Source organism: Petromyzon marinus, chromosome 6 (assembly GCF_048934315.1).
Source record: "Petromyzon marinus isolate PM22_M1 ecotype Great Lakes invasive population chromosome 6, UKy_Petmar_22M1.pri1.0, whole genome shotgun sequence".
Classification (NCBI taxonomy): domain Eukaryota; kingdom Metazoa; phylum Chordata; class Hyperoartia; order Petromyzontiformes; family Petromyzontidae; genus Petromyzon; species Petromyzon marinus.
The window spans coordinates 5,484,113-5,501,628 of record NC_133672.1 but is presented as its reverse complement, the minus strand read 5'-3'; the positions used below and the strand labels follow the sequence as shown (position 1 = coordinate 5,501,628).

The window sequence follows — 17,516 nt, the reverse complement described above, 5'->3', positions numbered from 1 at the left end:
CTGATTGAGAGGGGGTCAAATACTTATTTTCCTCATTAAAATGCAAATCAATTTATAACATTTTTGACATGCGTTTTTCTAGATTTTTGTTGTTATTCTGTCTCTCACTGTGCAAATAAACCTACCATTAAAATTATAGACTGATCATTTCTTTTTCAGTGGGCAAACGTACAAAATCAGCAGGGGATAAAATATTTTTTTCCTTCACTGTATCTTCTATACATAAACGCCTTTGTGATGAACGCTGCACTTCCCATAGTTTTCATGCAGGGGGCGCCTAAGTTTGAACGACGGAGGCGCACGGACAGACGTTTGAATACGTTGGAATCGATCTGCAGAGCGAGGCGATTCTCTGTCGATTCCCAGAATCGAATTGGCCCCCACCGACACGACTTTGCCATTTGTTTTGCGATGACGACAATTTCACAATCAACAAGTCGCAGGGACAGACGTTCCATTACTGTTGGTAAGCGCACAACTTTATCTTTCTATGATGAATAATATAAGATTAAACTTCTAAATGCGTCGTTCGTTTGCAAATTGTGACTTTCTCTGGCCGAAGGCAGGAAATGCTTTGTATAATTTTGTATGATTGTATAATTTTGTATGATTACTGATTGCATTGAGCCATGCATAGGTGCATAGTATATGCAGGAAGGTACAGGTAACACCCCCCAAGTATGGCCTACAGACCCAACATCACCACTGACTATTAAAATAACAAAGACAACATTGATACCTTTGGCTCCATCGTATTAGTTTCACATGACAATGACATTAACCCGCATCAATCTTCATTTGAAAACAATAAAATGCAATGTACGACGACATGTTGTATGACGGCAAACACACGACATATTTTAAAATATTTTATTATTTTTAATGATTACTGATTGCATTGTGCCATGCACACAGTATATGCAGGAAGGTACAGAGAACACCCCCAGAATGGCCTACAGACCCAACATCACCACTGAGTGTATTAAAATAACAAAGACAACATTGATACCTTTGGCTCCATCTTATCAGTTGTTTGCATTGGCTTTCACATGACAATGATACATTAGCCCGCATCAATCTTCATTTGAAAACAATAAAATGCAATGTACAACATGTTGTATGACAGCATGGCAAAAGGTGCGCGGACACTGGTTCGAATATTTACACTTTGCCAGTCCTCACACCGGCACCGGAATGATTACATTTGTTTTGGCAATGGGACAACTCCAGTCTCATTGGTCTGCATGGGGGAGAGATTGTGTATCGTTATTTAACACCAAAGGTCTGCATTGGGTCCTCTCTCGACTCCAGCGAGAACCACAATTCAATCTTGGTGAACAACAGCAGCACGTCACAGCATAAGTTCACTTTCATGTAAACAAAAATTTGATGTTATCCATTTTATATAAGCCTGTCCAATGTGTTAGCTCCATTAAGGAACTATACAACACTGTGGATGTATGTTATCCTATCGATGAAACAAATATGATTGTGAACAAAAAACCTGCAGTTACAATCCCTCGCTGTGAGCGGTGATCCAGAAGTGGTCTCCATGCCACCACGAGGCCAGCTGACATGTACATAAAAAACATTGCTAAGTACTCAGCTTGTTTAAATAAACTATATCGGCATTAATCACAATTTTCAAATACAATTTTAATAATTTCTTCTGCTAATGTTTTTCCCCATTCAAAATACGGAAAGCATGGAAGGCAATAAAGGCTCTCAAGGCCTAAAGGCTGAACATTATGGGATCTCAAATCCACAGGAGTGTGACTTTAAATTGCACGATAAGAGCCCCCCGGTTAAATGACATGGGCCCACAGCCACATCAGCCGGACACCCACGCGCACAGCCCGGTGCCGTCGTGCAAGTAGTAGCAGTCGACACCTGCAAGTCCGCTGTAAACATCACTCGCCACCGCACCGTCGACAAAGAGATGCCCGTTTCAAGCATGCACGCGAAACGTCATATCTCAAAAGTGCCGAAATACACCACGACTGTAACAGCTTATTATTAATTACAAAAAAACACCGCTCGCCATCGTAACCTTCCACACACACGCGTTGGCAATGTTCGCCCAGTAGTCTCGTCAATGTGCTACAGTTAAACGTCCCCAGGCCATGCAAATGGGCTAAAGTGATTGGCTTGTGTATTTTTATTTATTCCAAGCTATGAGGTGAGGGTATATATTTTACTATCAAAGAACAAGCATAGCTGAATTTGGTAAAACTGAGAAAGTAAACCGACACATGTGCCTTTGTGTATCTCCCAACACTGCACAGATCATAACACGTCACCGAAACCCCAGTAATCCTCCAAAGGGAAACCTGGTCTGCAAACAAGGATGTAAAGATCATTTAAAATAAGTCCATGGCAAATATGCTGCAGACGCAAACTTAAATTACGTGCATTATCAATTAAATAATACAATAGCTGACCTGTGCTTATTTACGCTGATGCAATGCTGTCTTGTGAAGAGTCAAACTCCTAGGATCATATAATTATCTGGGATTTTGCAAAAGTAGGCAAAGCGTATGGCTCCATCTCTTGCGTGCAGATACACTGCAATAGGCAGTCTCTTCCAATGTGGTCCTCTAAGGGACATTGAATGATTTTACGCTAAATAGATTTGATTATAAAAACTAATTCTATACGGTTTGTCGTGTTATTAAAGCCAACACTCTATGGCGGTTAATAAAAGGTCTCACAAACTCGACAGTAGTTTTAAATAAAGATTCAAATATTTTCACCAAGTTTTAATTATGCCAGGAGTAAGCCAAATATTTGTATGATCCAACTGCCTATGCCAATTGACTACTGCACCTTGGCAACATCTACACAGCAAATCTTGTAACATGTATTATCTTCCACAGGATATTACAAGCCCATCAGCCCAGCATTTGCAGCAAAAATCATCATAAACAGCTTAAATTAGCTAATCTTAACGATACCATAATTACAGCTGCGACTAGTAGTTTTTGGTTGATGCTTAGAAATAATTAAAATACCGAATGAAATCGCAAGTGCCTGTTCTTGGCAAATACATGTTTGCGAGTTATATAACCGTATACATCAGCACGTAACGTCCAATAACGCAGCCATATATTTCTGGAACAAATATCGAGTCGTCGGTCATGATAGTGGCTTTGTTCTAAAGCTGCGCGCTTGCTACAGCACGAAGTACAAAAACAACAACAACCTAGTGCTTAGCGGCGCTATTCCTGGCACGTAAAACAATCAGTTCTAGCGCCATGAGAATTTCGATCAGGACCCACGTGGGCACCCAGGCGTAGTCGGCGGAGCTCTCGAGCAACTCCGCGTCGCCGGGTTGCGCGTTGCTGGACCCAGGCAGGAGCAGAGCTCGCGGGCTGCCCCCTCCCAGCGCACGACACGGTGCGGTCCGTCTTGGCGAGGGTCAGCTCGTGAGGTCCAGGTTGCTGGAGCTGAGGCCCTTCGACTCCATCAGACTGTTATCCGGCTGCCAGGAACGCCACAGGGATTTGTTGTCAAAGAGAGGCGCGCAATGTAAAGATACACAAACACCCCGCTCCCCTGCCTACCGCCCCCCCCCCCCCCCTAGCAATACGACGAGAAATAATCTCGATTTCTGGTTATGATTCCATTATATAGTTCGTTTCGTGTTTTTTACCACCTCTTTTGTAGGTTCTTAAATAATAAAATATATCCATTCCTAACTATATAACTCATCACTGTGTGGCCCATCAAACCCTGTCACCATCACCATCCAACTCGAATGACCATGGTTCTCACCTGGAAGGTGACCTCCACAGTGGGCAGGTTGAGAGTGTTGAGCGAGCTGGCTCTCTTCATTCTACAAAACACGACAGCTTGTGTCAACAACAATTTCCATATATATTTACGTAGCATAGATTTGCAAGTGAATCTGGAGATGCTTTACAAAATAAAATACCATTCTGGTAAATGGGGTATGAGGAGGGGAAGCAACTCCATGGCACAAGCCGGGATACAATAACTGTGGGGGGCCTCTGCCCAATAAGGGCGCCACGGTGGGTAGGAGATGTTCACTACCTCACCTGGTGTGCAGGAGGTCGCGGGATCAATCCCGACCCTGACGCCTGCATTGTTGGAGTTTGTGTGTCTATCTCGCCGTGGTCGTGTGGATGTTTCTCTGGTTTTCCGGTTTTACCCTCCACATTTAGAATAATGGATTTAGAGTATTTGGCTGCTATAAATTTCCAAATGATAAGCCACTTCGTTGAGCGATTATTTGTGGCCAGGTTGCTTCTGAAAAATATATAAATAGCTCAGTGGGCTTTTCCACATAAAATAAAAATAGGAAAAGTAGGAATAGGTAAGTCTCAGGACATTCCCAGGCGGCCAGGGCCCATTCACGAGTCAAGGGAATCAGCCAGGAGCAGAGCGGACAAACAAGATCGCACCACACACGGGCACATCCCTTAAAATGTGAAGTGTGCACACGAGCAGTGATTCTGGGGGGAGGGTATTGACTTATTTTGATAATAACTTCGTATCCTATTTTTATCTAGAAAATATTTGAGTGTCAGGACTTTGTATAGAGTCCTGCATTTGGATGTTTGGTGAAACATTTCGAGAAGCCTTTTGCAGGTATTCGGAAACAGGATTACCCACAGAAAATCCACCACAAGTGGGGGAATAACACTCATGGTTTTGCTATACAGGGTGGGTTCATGAACCCGCTCACCATAACATCCATCTGGCTACATCGCTGTCCAGTGGGTTTGGTAGTTTCACACATCTCTACGTGATCACCAAACCCTTGCCTCGAAAGTGCTTGACCACAATGTTGCATCACCATGCCCGGCTTGCTGTGCTGAAATTCCTTCGTTTGGTTTCATTCATGAGTTTTATTGTACAAGCCAGAGTTGTGGATTTCACACACATTATTCCCCCATTCGCATACGCAAACCCTTCGTGCTCACAGAACCCTGCACTCCCGAGGAGGACTTAAAATCCCATTTGCTAATGATTAAAACGCACCGGTGCGCATGCTTTTACCACCTAGTTTACTCGCTCTCTGTGTGCTCGTAATACAACCTAATCAGCAGGCAGCGAACGAGGCAAACTGAACAGATGGAAGCGTCGAGAAGGGTTTCACCCTCCAGAGGATGCCTTGGGACTCGGTGCTACCCTGGCTGCACCGGCTGTCGCTGGGGCTCGTTGTTGTTGGTGCTGGGCCCTGGTTTCTTAGTCCTGGGATGTGCCGCCGCAGCGTCGCTCCCTGTCCTATCCCTCCCTCGTCTCTCTCCTCTCCCTCGTCTGTCCTCTCCTTCCCTCGTCTGTCCTCTCCCTCCCTCGTCTGTCCTCTCCCTCATCTGTCCTCTCTCCCGTGTCTCCCTGCACCGAAGCTTTCCTCCACCACCACCCTTACCCTCATGTATTTTTTTGATATTTGTCAAGTATCTTAAGATGAGATTTATTTTCGATAGTACGTCATTAGAAAAGGTTGTTGTCGTTTAAGAGAAAGCGTAAATGTAATATTATTCAAACAATGTTTCTATTAACACCTTACTTTAATAAATTATGTTTACAATGCTCTGAATTACCGTATTATTCTTGAGTTGCAATATTAAATGTAGATTTTTTTTTATAATTTGGTAAATTTCACGCTGTCATGTTGCAAATACTCTTGAAAATTAGTTGTGAAACCCATGTGTTTTTTTGTTTAAATTAAGTATGCTATATTATAATCCTTTTTTTTTCCTTTAGAGGTGAAAATTAATCCATAAATGCTGCTTTTAATCAAAATATAGATTCAAATATAATCAGACCGAATTCGTGATTTACTCAATTAAAAAGAGGTTGTACCACATTATGTCAATTCAGTTAGTTTTTAACACTTGTCAAGTACAGTGCTTCTTCAAATTCCTAAAAATGGCATCGCAATTGTTTTAAAACACGAATGAGCTCAGAATTTTAAGAGGACGCTATAAGATGGTGACAAATGGCTGGAGGAAGTGAGAGATTTTGTCATGTTTAGGACGTATTCTACAAGAATATGAATAATACGTATTTTACAGTTTGAAAAAAAACTATAACAATGTGTGATGGTGTGGGAATTGGTGAGAAACCATGGATTAATGGAAGGCATTTGATGTCAGATGGCATGGTATGATTTGGCATGGGTTGTGGGATGGTAAGAGATGGCATGGGATGATACGATATGGCACAAGATGGTATGGGATAATTAACGATGGTATCGGATGGCATGCGATTGGTGTGGCATAGTGTGAGATGGCATGGTATGGGGATGAGATGGAATGTGATGGCGGTGTATGGTGTCGTATGGCATGGAATGGTGTGGGTATCATGGAGCATCATGGGTTGACTTTCGAAGGCATGAGTTGGCACGGGATGGCATTGGATGTCATGGGACGATGTGGAAAGGGATCGGATGGTTGCGGGAAGTTGCGAGATGACACAGCATGGGATGAGTGTGACCCAGCGCTCACCCCGAGTATTTGGGCTCGCTCCCATTGCTCTTGAGCTTGCGGACGAGCTTCTCGCTGCCTTTGCGGATCGTTTCCCGGATCTTACTGAAGGAGCCGCTGCGTCGCATGGCTCCGCTGCCGTCCTGGAAATACGAGAGCCCTTACAGCAGAAGCAGCAGAAGCACCAAGCACAGCTGCACCCACGGCACAGCGGCTTACACACACATACACTGCATGCAGTGCTTTGACATGCAGTTGTATATACTAGGTAAGGTCCTCCAAGCTATATAGCTCTTTTTCAGAAGCAACCTGGCCACAACTGATACCTCAACGAAGTGGCTTATCATGTGGACATTTATAGCAGCCAAAAACTCTTAGCGCGTGATGTTGATTCTAAATGTGGAGGAAAAAACCGGAGGACCCGGAGAAAAATACACGCGACCACGGGGAGAACATGCAAACTTCAAATATAGAGGCGTCAGAGTCGGGATCGAACCCACGACCTCCTGCATACCAGGCAAGGAAGTTAACATCTCGTCATTGCAGTGCCCCATGCTCCTCATCAGAGCTCAGGCTTCTCTCTTGTCCCCGTAGTCTGGATCTCCCATCCACCAGCCACCAGTACCGTCAATTCTCTGCTCAACAACGTATTTCCTTTTCTCTCCGCCTATGACCAACATCTATGAATACCATGGGACGTACGAGGGTCTATTTCACCACCAATAAAACAATACAGTCACATAAAAGGCCCAGCAGCAGCGCATGGACTCTACGGACCAAGATCTTTCAGTCTCATCGGGAGGATGTGACCCTGTTAAACAAATGCCGCTGGTTTGCCTGATGTTATAATCCAGAGTCCTCCAGGAACACCACTGGGGCTGTTCAGCACAGTACAGCAACATAAAAAAAAATTAAAGCCCAAATCAATGTGGTCCTCATCAAAGATTTAAAGAAGCCTACACACGTTTAAATGACCTTTCACCACATCAACAGCAATGTCCCCAACCCCATCGAGCAGCATTGAGTCTGGATAATGCTTGGATGGGTGGACCACCATGCATGACAGGCTGTCACAGGGAGCTGCCAGCTGTGCTACACGGCGATCAGCAGAGGTAACGAAGCACAATCCTTTGTTGTACTGTACGTCTGTGCTCCCCACCTTCACCTTGGTAAAGTATGTTTGCTCAATCAACCACCCTGGGGCACGTCAAGTCAAAAGGCCCACATCCAGCAGTGGATCGAGTGAAGGACGGTAAATGTACACACAGCTAAATGAGAGCCAGATGTCTCGTTGCAAGACCAGCGGTGTTTCACTTGTGTTCTAATCAGGGGCATCGATTGAATCTTTTGTTACTCGTATCTACGACCCCTGTGACACAGAACATCTCCAGGGTCGAACCGTCCAGTGCCAAACGAGCAAAATCAAGGCTGTGCTTCAATACCGGTCAATACCGTTAAAAATACTCGACATAATGTTCCGTGCAATCTAACACCACGGCGCGACGCGATGTGCAACGCGAGGATTTTCAATGGCTCAAGCTCCAGCGGCATCCAATTTTTACTGCAAAACAATATCGGGATTCTGCTGCGATGTCACAGGCGACGGGGATGAAATGTCGTCGACGGCGCTGGGGCAGTGGGCGGGGGTTGTTGGGTGGAAGTTTATTTACGACTCGGATCAATGAATCGCGACCAGGAATGACTCGGCGGGGAGCAATGTCAGCGGAAACTTCCCAATGGCGGAATACGCGACCAGTGTCGCAAGGTACACGGGCCCTGCATGCATCTGCTGGCAGTACAAGATGCTTGGCATGTAACGACGTACCAAATTTAATCGATTCTTATAACCGGGATACAAGCACTGCATCACGCGTAAGAATCCATTAGGATTCGTGCAAATGACATACGAAGGTTACATTAAGGTTAGTGGAGCAAATAAATTTGTTAAAATGAGATAGAAAAGATTATGATACTATCGAATCATGACCCCAAATGGTCGCAGTTAATCGAATTTCTGAGAGGGCGAACCGTTACATGGCTACAAAAACACTACTGCTCTGACAAACATCATTGCCGACAATCAGAATTGGTTTTGGAGCTCAAGGGATGCTCCAATGGGCACTACATAAGCACAGACGGGAAAATGGTGACAGAGACGTTTGGGATGGGGCCACTAACGATTGGCCTCTGCGCTATTTTTTACAGCAGCAGGAGTATTTAAAACTACACTGCCACCAGAAGTCTTTATTTACAGAGCTGCACTTGTGCACAGCTGATAATTATGGGACGCTGCCATTCCTTATCACAGGGCGTTACTTTTCAATGTCGAGGCCAGAGCACAGATCACGCATGTGCCTGCCCTTCAAAGTGCAATATGGCAGGAAACTTTCGGAAGGAAAGGAGGAAGGACTCAAGGCGCGCGCACGCACGCACGCACACACACACGACATACACAAATAAGAGGGACAAAGACAGGGTGAGCCTATCGGATGAGTCTTTATTGAGTTTGAAAAGAATCAGTGGTGCAGAGTGCAGACTCGACGGCTACACAAGGCAATCGAAAGCGCCGGGATACGGGAGGGGCGGCCCGAGCCGGCTATTTACAGAGACACTCTGGAGACTCGGGGGCAACCGCTGGTCGGGGTATGCGGTGCCAACAGTCGCGTAACTATCCAGTGCGCAGAAGGTGCAACTGCATCGAGGACCAAGCATCAGGCTACGAAGAGCTGGGGGGGGGGAATTTGACAGGGAGCACCCCCTCCAGATCCCCCGACCCACCAATTGAATTCCTTGCACCCAGGCCCATGCCGACGACACTACGCCACTCTCCCACTAATTTTGGGGATTTGTTCGAAACACAACGGAACCACTGAGGATTGGGGGGGGGAGGGGGAAGGGGTGGGGTCGATGGCTTTTCGCTGTACAAAGATAAATATTTGCCTGTCCCGGTGCTTTGCACCCAAATCCCCGAGCCAAGTGAGGGCTCGGCAAAGGTCAGAGTCAAAGCAACGCGGGTCCCAAACCCTGGGCGTCGGAAGCACGTGCGAGGGTTGGGTTTTTATTTTCCTAATGTATCATGTTAAAAAAAATTCCCAGTGATCACAGATTTTTGTATGCAGTTCTTCCTGCTTTGAGAAATACTCGAAATTGGATCGCACTGCTCCTCTTGCTGGTGCGAGACGGTGAATTCGCAGTGGATAAGTTAATCACTTTTACTGCTTTTTTTTTTTACTGCTTTGAACCATTCGGAGATAGCGAAACGGTATGGCCCACAAAATAATATTTGGACGCTACCAAGTGACGAACACGACAGAATCAGACTTGCGATTACACTTTTTGTACTTTTTCCTGGGCACCTTACCCAAACAAAATAAAAAAAATTGCACTTAAAAAGTTTCTGCTTTTATCGTCGGGCCTTAAAAGTACATTCTGCTTTTACATGAAGTCACACAGAATATTTAAAATCTGAGCAACACTTGACAGCATACACAAGATTAACAGTGATTCAGACATCCAGCCCACAGCTACACGGCCTTCTGCATGCAACCGAGAAAGTTCCTGGCACCGCCTTAAACGCCGTCCCTTGTCAGATGACCATGGGGTGGCGATCATCTCCATCGGCGGTGGAAATTCCATATTCCTATGACAAGTATTGATATAACCATAGAAAATACAGCTGTTGGCTTCCTTTCACCAAATATTACTCATTTTACCAATGCCCCCCCCGCCCTCTCAAAGTGATGACAGTTCATGGTGATGACTTGATGACTTGTATTGCAGTCCTGTAGTTCTACCTAGGCACGAGCCAAAGGGGCAATATTTTATTTAAAAATGATCATCACTGCTAAACGTAGCACTCTTAGAAAGATCAAGTTCAGCGGGTGGCAGGTTGAATTACCTTCACGTTTGGTAGAAGCCTGCATAGTAACTGTATTCTCCAGATTATAAGACGCACTTTTTAACCCTGTATTTTAAAGCAAAACTTTTGGGTGTGTCCTATCATCCGGTAAGGGTGTGCATGTGTGACCAGATTTCTAAAACTTTATTGATGCCAAGCACAAGTTTCGGGTGTGTCTTACTTTCCAGAGCATCTTGTAATCTGGGGAATATGGCAGTAGGGGTGGAATGATGTATCGAGTCATCAACTAAAAACGATTTTTAAGTTGACAATACAATAAAAGAATCACGGTTCTAGATTCGTATATGTTGTAATGGGTTCACATTACCCCTGCAGCCACTAGAGAAGCTACTATGCACCACAATGCTTCATTATTGTTTCCCTGAATCGAACCGCAAATCTGAATCACAACCCGGAATCATGCCAGTTCATTGTATCGTCATGGGGGGGGGGAACCGTTTCACCCCTGATGATATACTAATTTTCACCACGACAAACATCGCTAAATGACCGCAGTGTGGAAACATCTAACAAGGCTCATCCTCCACGAGCTTGTGAAGTCCAACTCGAAGCACGTGATATACAGGAAAAAGCCGCGCGTGTGGCTTTGCACGTCTGGCAGTGTCTCATACACGATTTCGCTTTTCAACTCGCATCGTCTGGAGCACAACTGAGTTATGGTACAGGACGCCGCGGTTTGGCTATACACGAGTACGTGAAAATAAGAAACGAAGGAAACCGCCTAATGCGGAACCGGTCAATATTTAACTCCCTACTCGTATCAAGGCATAGCGTTTATCCGAAAAACGCACGTTTTTATTATTTTTACGATCGTGGGCGGCGGTTTGCCGCGCGTTCTGTACAGGGAGGGCGTCGGGAGAGGGGGGGAATGAAAGGCGGCGGAGGATGAGGAGTAGGAGGAGAAGATTGAGGAGGAGGCTCCTCGCATGGAGGGAGGACACGCACACACAGAGTCGGGATAGCGCGCGCTAGGCCTGTCGGGAGAGAGAAACACAGAAGAGGCAGCGGTCAGCACAGGGCGGGACCCACGGCACAGCAATTGCATGGCAGGAGAGAAATAGCTACGCTGAGAAGCCCCATCTCTGGGGGGGGGGGGGGGGGGGGGTGAGGGGCAGCTGTCCCATTGTTGCCATGTCAGAATATTTCACTCCCAAGTCCAGAGGCCCTCTGTCTCTGTATTCAGTGATGTTTATAGATGTTTTTGGAAAGTTATGAGAACCCAATTCACGTGATGATGATGTTCATTTCCGTATAATTTCTGTTGAAAATGCTCCAATGTCTTAATTTTCCACAGATTGCCAAGAGAAAAAAATCGCCAAGCGAACCTCTTTCAGCCATTTCATAAAGGTGGCAATGTAAGCTGGAAATAACAGTTTCATTGACCAATAAACAATATATTGTTTCCGTATACTAAGTTAGACCAATTCAACGGAATATGACAAATCAAATTTAATCCTTCAAATGAATATAAATAGATTTTTTTACAGCAACCGGAAGCGGCAAGCGGAAGCCAGCAGGGGGGGTTAGTAGCAGAGGGTAAAGGAGCCGCACGTGTGAGGCAGGCCAGGGCTTGCGGTCATTAGCGGCGTCGCTTGACGGAATAGCTTCGACTGCTACTTACCCCATTCCACTCGACGCCCATACTGACCTCCTCCCCGCCATCGCGGCCGCTCTCATACTTGACGGTGACGTTGTCGACGTTGAGGCTCTCGCGGCTCCGCCGCTTGTCCTGCTCACCATCATTCAGGATGTCAGCCACACGCGGCTGGCGGATCACGTCCACACCCTGTGGGGGGGCAGGGGGTGGCGGAGAAGGAGCGTGAATTACAATTAGTCGCACCACCTCCTCTTGTAGAGTGCTGGCCTTAATATATGGCTGTTAATAGTACTTGTTCCCAGGTAGCCGGGTGGCTCAGAGGTCAGTGTACTAAGCTGGCACCACTGAGAACCTGCGGCTCGAATCCAGATTTTAGTCACCTGTGATTAAACCAAATTCTCAGGTTTTGTCAGTTGATGGTCTCAGTTAGGTCACCATTGACTGCGCGAAAAAAACCAACACATTCAATGTATTCCTGCATTGAATTTGGCTGAATTCCAGATCTGAAAACTTTTGACTGTCAGTCACGTGATGAACAGTGCTCTCATATGGCAGAGCAGGTGGGAATGTGTGGACCAAGTCACAGAGGTAGCTCTGTGGGTATTTGCTTCTGCGGGCTGTTCTCTAACACGAAGGATTGCACTGCTGTGAAAAATATCCGGATGGATTACTTAATCTCATGACACAAAATTGATTGCACAATTGGGATAAAATTATCCTTTTTTTTTTAAAGAAACATACATAACCAGCCAAACACAATTAACTCAAACGGAGCTTTGCGAAAATGGATGACGTGTGGGGCATTTGCACTAGTTTGGCAGAATCACGCGCGGCGGCGCCGTGACGCACACTTAAAACTAATACATAATTTCAATGCCAACTACACAGGATCACAGCTTTCACAGCAAAAAACTACGAAGCGGTCAGGGAATAAAAGAGCGTGGAATGCGATGCGGCGTCACGACGCAGCCGACTGGGATCTACTGGCCTGGCGTAAGCTCAGTGGGTAAATCACAGCGGAGTGAGAAAGTATGTTTTTCCCTCCAAGTGTCTAATCTTGCTTAATTAGAGGTAATTATTTCAGCAGCAGTAACAATTAGCAACTAATTAGCACATAGTTCAATGCTGGGGGGGAGGGCGGCGGAGACTTACTGCCAACAGCCAGGCAGATTTTTTTTTCATGTTCGTAGCTCGGAGCCGGCCGTAACGACACGTTTATGCGTTGACCCGAAATGAACTTCTGCCAAATGACTCGTCTCGTCGCTTACGTTGGTGAGCGAGTGCCTGCTGAAGGAAAACTGTCACTCTTCTGATAACGGCCCACAAGAGCGGAACGGCAACAAGGCCGGGTACTATTTGCTCTCCTGCTCGTCTACCTAACCCGACGTCAAAACGTAACCGCAAGCTACAGGAGGGGGCATGAGCTCTGAGCAGGCTTCTGCCTCCGTGACCAACTCAACAGTACGCGACTCCCCCAGGTCTACATTATACACGATGTGTACATACGTGTGTTGAACTTCTTTCGCACCGTACATAGCCGTGGAATCTCAAGGACTACCATTAGCAGCGGTGTACAGAATACGTGCGGAAAATGTTCGGCTTGTCACCGTTGACAGACACTCTCTTTTAACTTAAGCTCACACGCACAATCAGCCATTGTTTTGGGCCATGGTCCTTATTTACAATGAGGGCAGAGAGGGAAGGCAGAAGACTGGGTCAGAGTTGGAAACATGAAATTACGACGTGTTGTCTTCAAAAGGTACCACTGTGCAAAGCGAATTCTAAATCAAACCCTGATGGTATATGGATAGCTGTCCGTGAATGCACATTGGCTTACAACCATTTTGAAATTAACATTAATTTATTAAGATTATTATTCATGGATAATAGTAATAGTTTATTGCCAACATACTTAATATTTAAAATTAAAAATTCACTTGTCCTCCTCCGGTAAATGGTATCGATGGTGCGTGTAACAATTCGCTCACTGAGCGGGGCGATGCATTTCCACAACTCGGAGCCATAGTTGGATAAAACAATCCATTCTTTTTCTCGACTCATCTGTCTCACCAGCGATGCGTGCCTCGTTTTATCATGTCTCCCTCGCTTACAGTCAACCTCATACGTTACCTTCTCATTTGTATTGACCGTTTCATGTGAACCGTTTGCACAAGTACACATTTGACACAGAGTCTGCATAGAATTTGCATTAATCAAAATAATATGAAGCACGGTTTAACAATTCATAGTGCTTTGGAGGACTTTGGATTGACAAAGGCCTATAAATCACTGACACGACTCGACGCACGCATCGTGGTGAAACAATCGCCCTGAATCGGTGAACCCCGACTTGCTTAGTATCGGCAATAAGTTGGCAAGAACACATACCGATCTAGGGTTCAGGGATCGGGTTCAGGAGGACCAGGGTTGTCACGAGGACCGGTGCGTGAGAATTGATACATTATGCAGACCGATTCAAGCGCCACAAGAAGCAGTTGTTTACGCTGTCCTGCTGCTGGGGCGCGCGCGTGGGAGGAACGCAGGTGTGACAACAAAACAAGGGGTTAACGCTGCAACAGTAAAACTCTCACGTGACTCATGTCTGTGCTGGTAGATGCAACAGTAAAACTCTCACGTGACTCATGTCTGTGCTGGTAGAGCTGAAGGAAGCGTGCTAATCGTGAGTTCTACCAGATTATTCGTGATCTGCAATTCGTCTATCGCCACCAACGCTAACGTCCAGGGTACAACTGATATTGGGAGATTGGAGGGAGTTGCGATGAGAATACTTGGGGGGAGGGGTGGGGTATTGCTGCAGGGAAGTCGAATCCCTTGTTATCAAAGTCAACGGTGAGATAACAAGCAGGCTGTGAACTCGGGGGAGGGGGGGGTAGGGATTGGTTAGAGACAAGTAGACCGATGTGGTCACGCCGTGGTTTAAGAGCTGTAGATGAAAGAAGGATCAAGAGAATCATGGAGATGAATGAAGAGCCGAGGAGAAGAGCCCCGACAAGATGAAGAGACGGGGCTAATGAATACCTGCGTGGGAAAGGAATTGCTATGGAGGGCGTAAACAACCAGCAGCAGTAGAGAATTTGCATGCTTTGACGGCGGGATTGAGGGGTAGGGTGGCAGATAGGATATCCATCTTATTTTGTTTCACCCACGTGAGAACTTGAGAGACCAGGATGGAATCATTTGCATGCATGACCTGGGTGGCGATTGTTGTCGTGCTGCAACGATCGTATCTGCACGAGATATTTGAATGCAGGGCAAGTGGGACTGCGCGACATGTTTGAACGGCTGGGTGGGTAAGAGATAAGGATATAAGTTTGAAAAAATAGGTGAGACAAGGGATACGTTTGAATAGTGGATGAATAAGATCCACGGACGAGATGACTGAACGCAGGGGCGAGCGGGGCCCTGTGTGAATGCGGAACATTTTGAGTGCTGGGTGAGCGAGAGAAGAGAGACGATCCGCTGTGGCGTGGCCGTGCCCCGGCGGTGCGTGTACCTGGCGACGGGAGCGAGCGGCACACTCCTCTAGGGTCTCGGCCGCCTCCAGCTTGCCCTGCCGCCGGTAGAGAGCGCTGAGGTTCTTCAGCGTCGTGCCCACCGTGGGGCTGCACCACCACCACAACCACCACACAATAAACACACCGTCACGGTCACCACAATGCTGCTCCCAAAGCCACACAGCAGAGTTCAGTCACTTCTGTTAGCCTCGGTTTCTTGAGCAGTCGTTGACAGGTTCGCCGGTTCTGTTATCAATACCAAAGTTTAGTCACTTCGGGCCAACTCGGCTTCTTGAGCAGCCGCCGTCACGCTAGCAATATGCGAACGTTAAGTTCAGGCTGATGAACCAACCAGGACAAGAGAGAATTAACACAAAAACAAGAGGGTGCAAAACGAGACTTAAAATAATCAATTTGTGCCCCAAATTGCGAGCCCATCGAATCGTGAGGGGGTGGAATCGAGAGACGCCATCTCACCTGTCCACCTTGCAGGCCTTGTACCAACTCCCGTACTCCCCATAGGGAGGACTCTCCTTGTGCTTGCCCTATGCACGTACACAAGGACAAGCACACACAAGTAAGGATGAGAGCACGCACGCATGCACGCAAATGCACACACTCGCACACATGTTTGCACACACAGGGCTACACACAGTAGGGCAACAAGCTCATAGACTTTTTAACGTTTCAAAAGGTTGCTATTTAACATTTATAGCAACATTATACGACATTGCAATGTGTATTTATATAGAAAGTGAATGTGGCCCACATCACGGTGCTGTATATAAATAGCGGGTAGATTGATTTTGTAGAGGGAGAGCCAGTTATAGTGAGAGGAGAAAGGGTCTTGATTTGCTCGAGTCTGCACTTGCGAATAACATTTTTTTCCCTTCTCCCTCTGACTGACCGTCCTCTTTCTCTCCATGAAACAAACGCGCCCACCCTCCACCGTACAAGCACCTTGAAATTGCGGTCGCCTCTAGGCGCCATCTATGGCCGAGGTGTGAGGGGTAGTGAGAGGCATTGGCCAAGCGCACACCAACCTTGTCCTTGCTCTGCTCCTCCCTCTCCTCCGCGTGCATCCAGATCGGCTTGTTCTCACCTAGAGTCAGGAACGAGCTGCTGTTAGCGAGTGCCTGGCGTTCTACTCGGTGGGCGGAGCTGCAATAATTCTCCGTGCCACCACCCCACCACGAGTGCCGGATTAAGCTAGTGCGGGGCCTGTAGCATGTTATAAAAGGTCCTTAAATAAACAAAAATATATTAAAAAACTAATTTTTTACTTGCATAGTAAAGTAATTGTATTTTTTCATTTGCTATACAGCCAGATAATACGACAAATCGCTAACCTTAAACACCCAGTCGTTCATAAAAGTCGAAGGCGGTATAGTACTATAGTTATAGAGCAAGTGCAGAATCACTGAACCAGAATTGATAGCTTGTAAGCATAAAGCGGGGCCCTCGAAAGTGCGGGGTCCGTGGCATATGTAGCTACTTTTGCTACTAGGATAATCCGGCACTGCCCACCACCCCAGCTGCCACTCGCACCCACGGCGATTCGATTGAGCATCGTGATTCAGGAGTTGCGATTTGGATTCTTTTTGTTTTAACATTGCGGTCAGCGTAGCAGCCGCTCGTTCTTTGATGAATGCAGTGGTCACCACCTGCCTTTTTCTTTACACTCCTGATGATGACTACGCCAATTATATTATGCATACAATTTAGGCTAAGCTGACCTAGGGGAGGTTAAAGCCAAGTTCAGACAGCAAATACTGCTGGCGTTTGGGCATCACGGCCACTGTCTATTGCCTGCTGTGCATATGAAGAAGTGACTGTCTCATTGAGTGGCAGCATCCTGCCACAGGAATGTGGAATCTCCATAACTGGCTCTGTGCCACAAACAGATATAAGCATCGCCCCGATGCTTGTTTAAGTGGAGAAAGACTTGACATGTTTTTACTTGCATGTGTAAACACACCACACACACTATGGACTAGCAATGTAATGCGACACCAATTCGTCAAATAATC

At 46.3% G+C, this 17,516-nt stretch overlaps 1 protein-coding gene across 4 annotated transcripts in view; it reads right to left on the bottom strand.

Moving 5' to 3' along the window:
- Positions 1–856: 856 nt before the first annotated feature.
- The window catches only part of LOC116939785 (kinesin light chain 1-like), a 55,437-nt gene continuing 38,777 nt past the window's right edge, over positions 857–17,516 (bottom strand). The window contains exons 11-17 of one of the 4 annotated variants that reach the window (XM_032948590.2): positions 16,530–16,588; positions 15,964–16,031; positions 15,486–15,594; positions 11,996–12,160; positions 6,477–6,598; positions 3,775–3,835; positions 857–3,481 (exon numbers count right to left, since the gene is read on the bottom strand). In XM_032948590.2, coding sequence (XP_032804481.1) covers positions 3,419–3,481; positions 3,775–3,835; positions 6,477–6,598; positions 11,996–12,160; positions 15,486–15,594; positions 15,964–16,031; positions 16,530–16,588 — 647 coding nt within the window. In that variant the 3' untranslated portion in view covers positions 857–3,418. Of the gene's footprint in view, positions 3,482–3,774; positions 3,836–6,476; positions 6,599–8,932; positions 11,349–11,995; positions 12,161–15,485; positions 15,595–15,963; positions 16,032–16,529; positions 16,589–17,516 lie in introns of those variants that run through there. The other 3 variants (XM_032948591.2, XM_032948592.2, XM_032948593.2) reach the window with 3 other exon arrangements.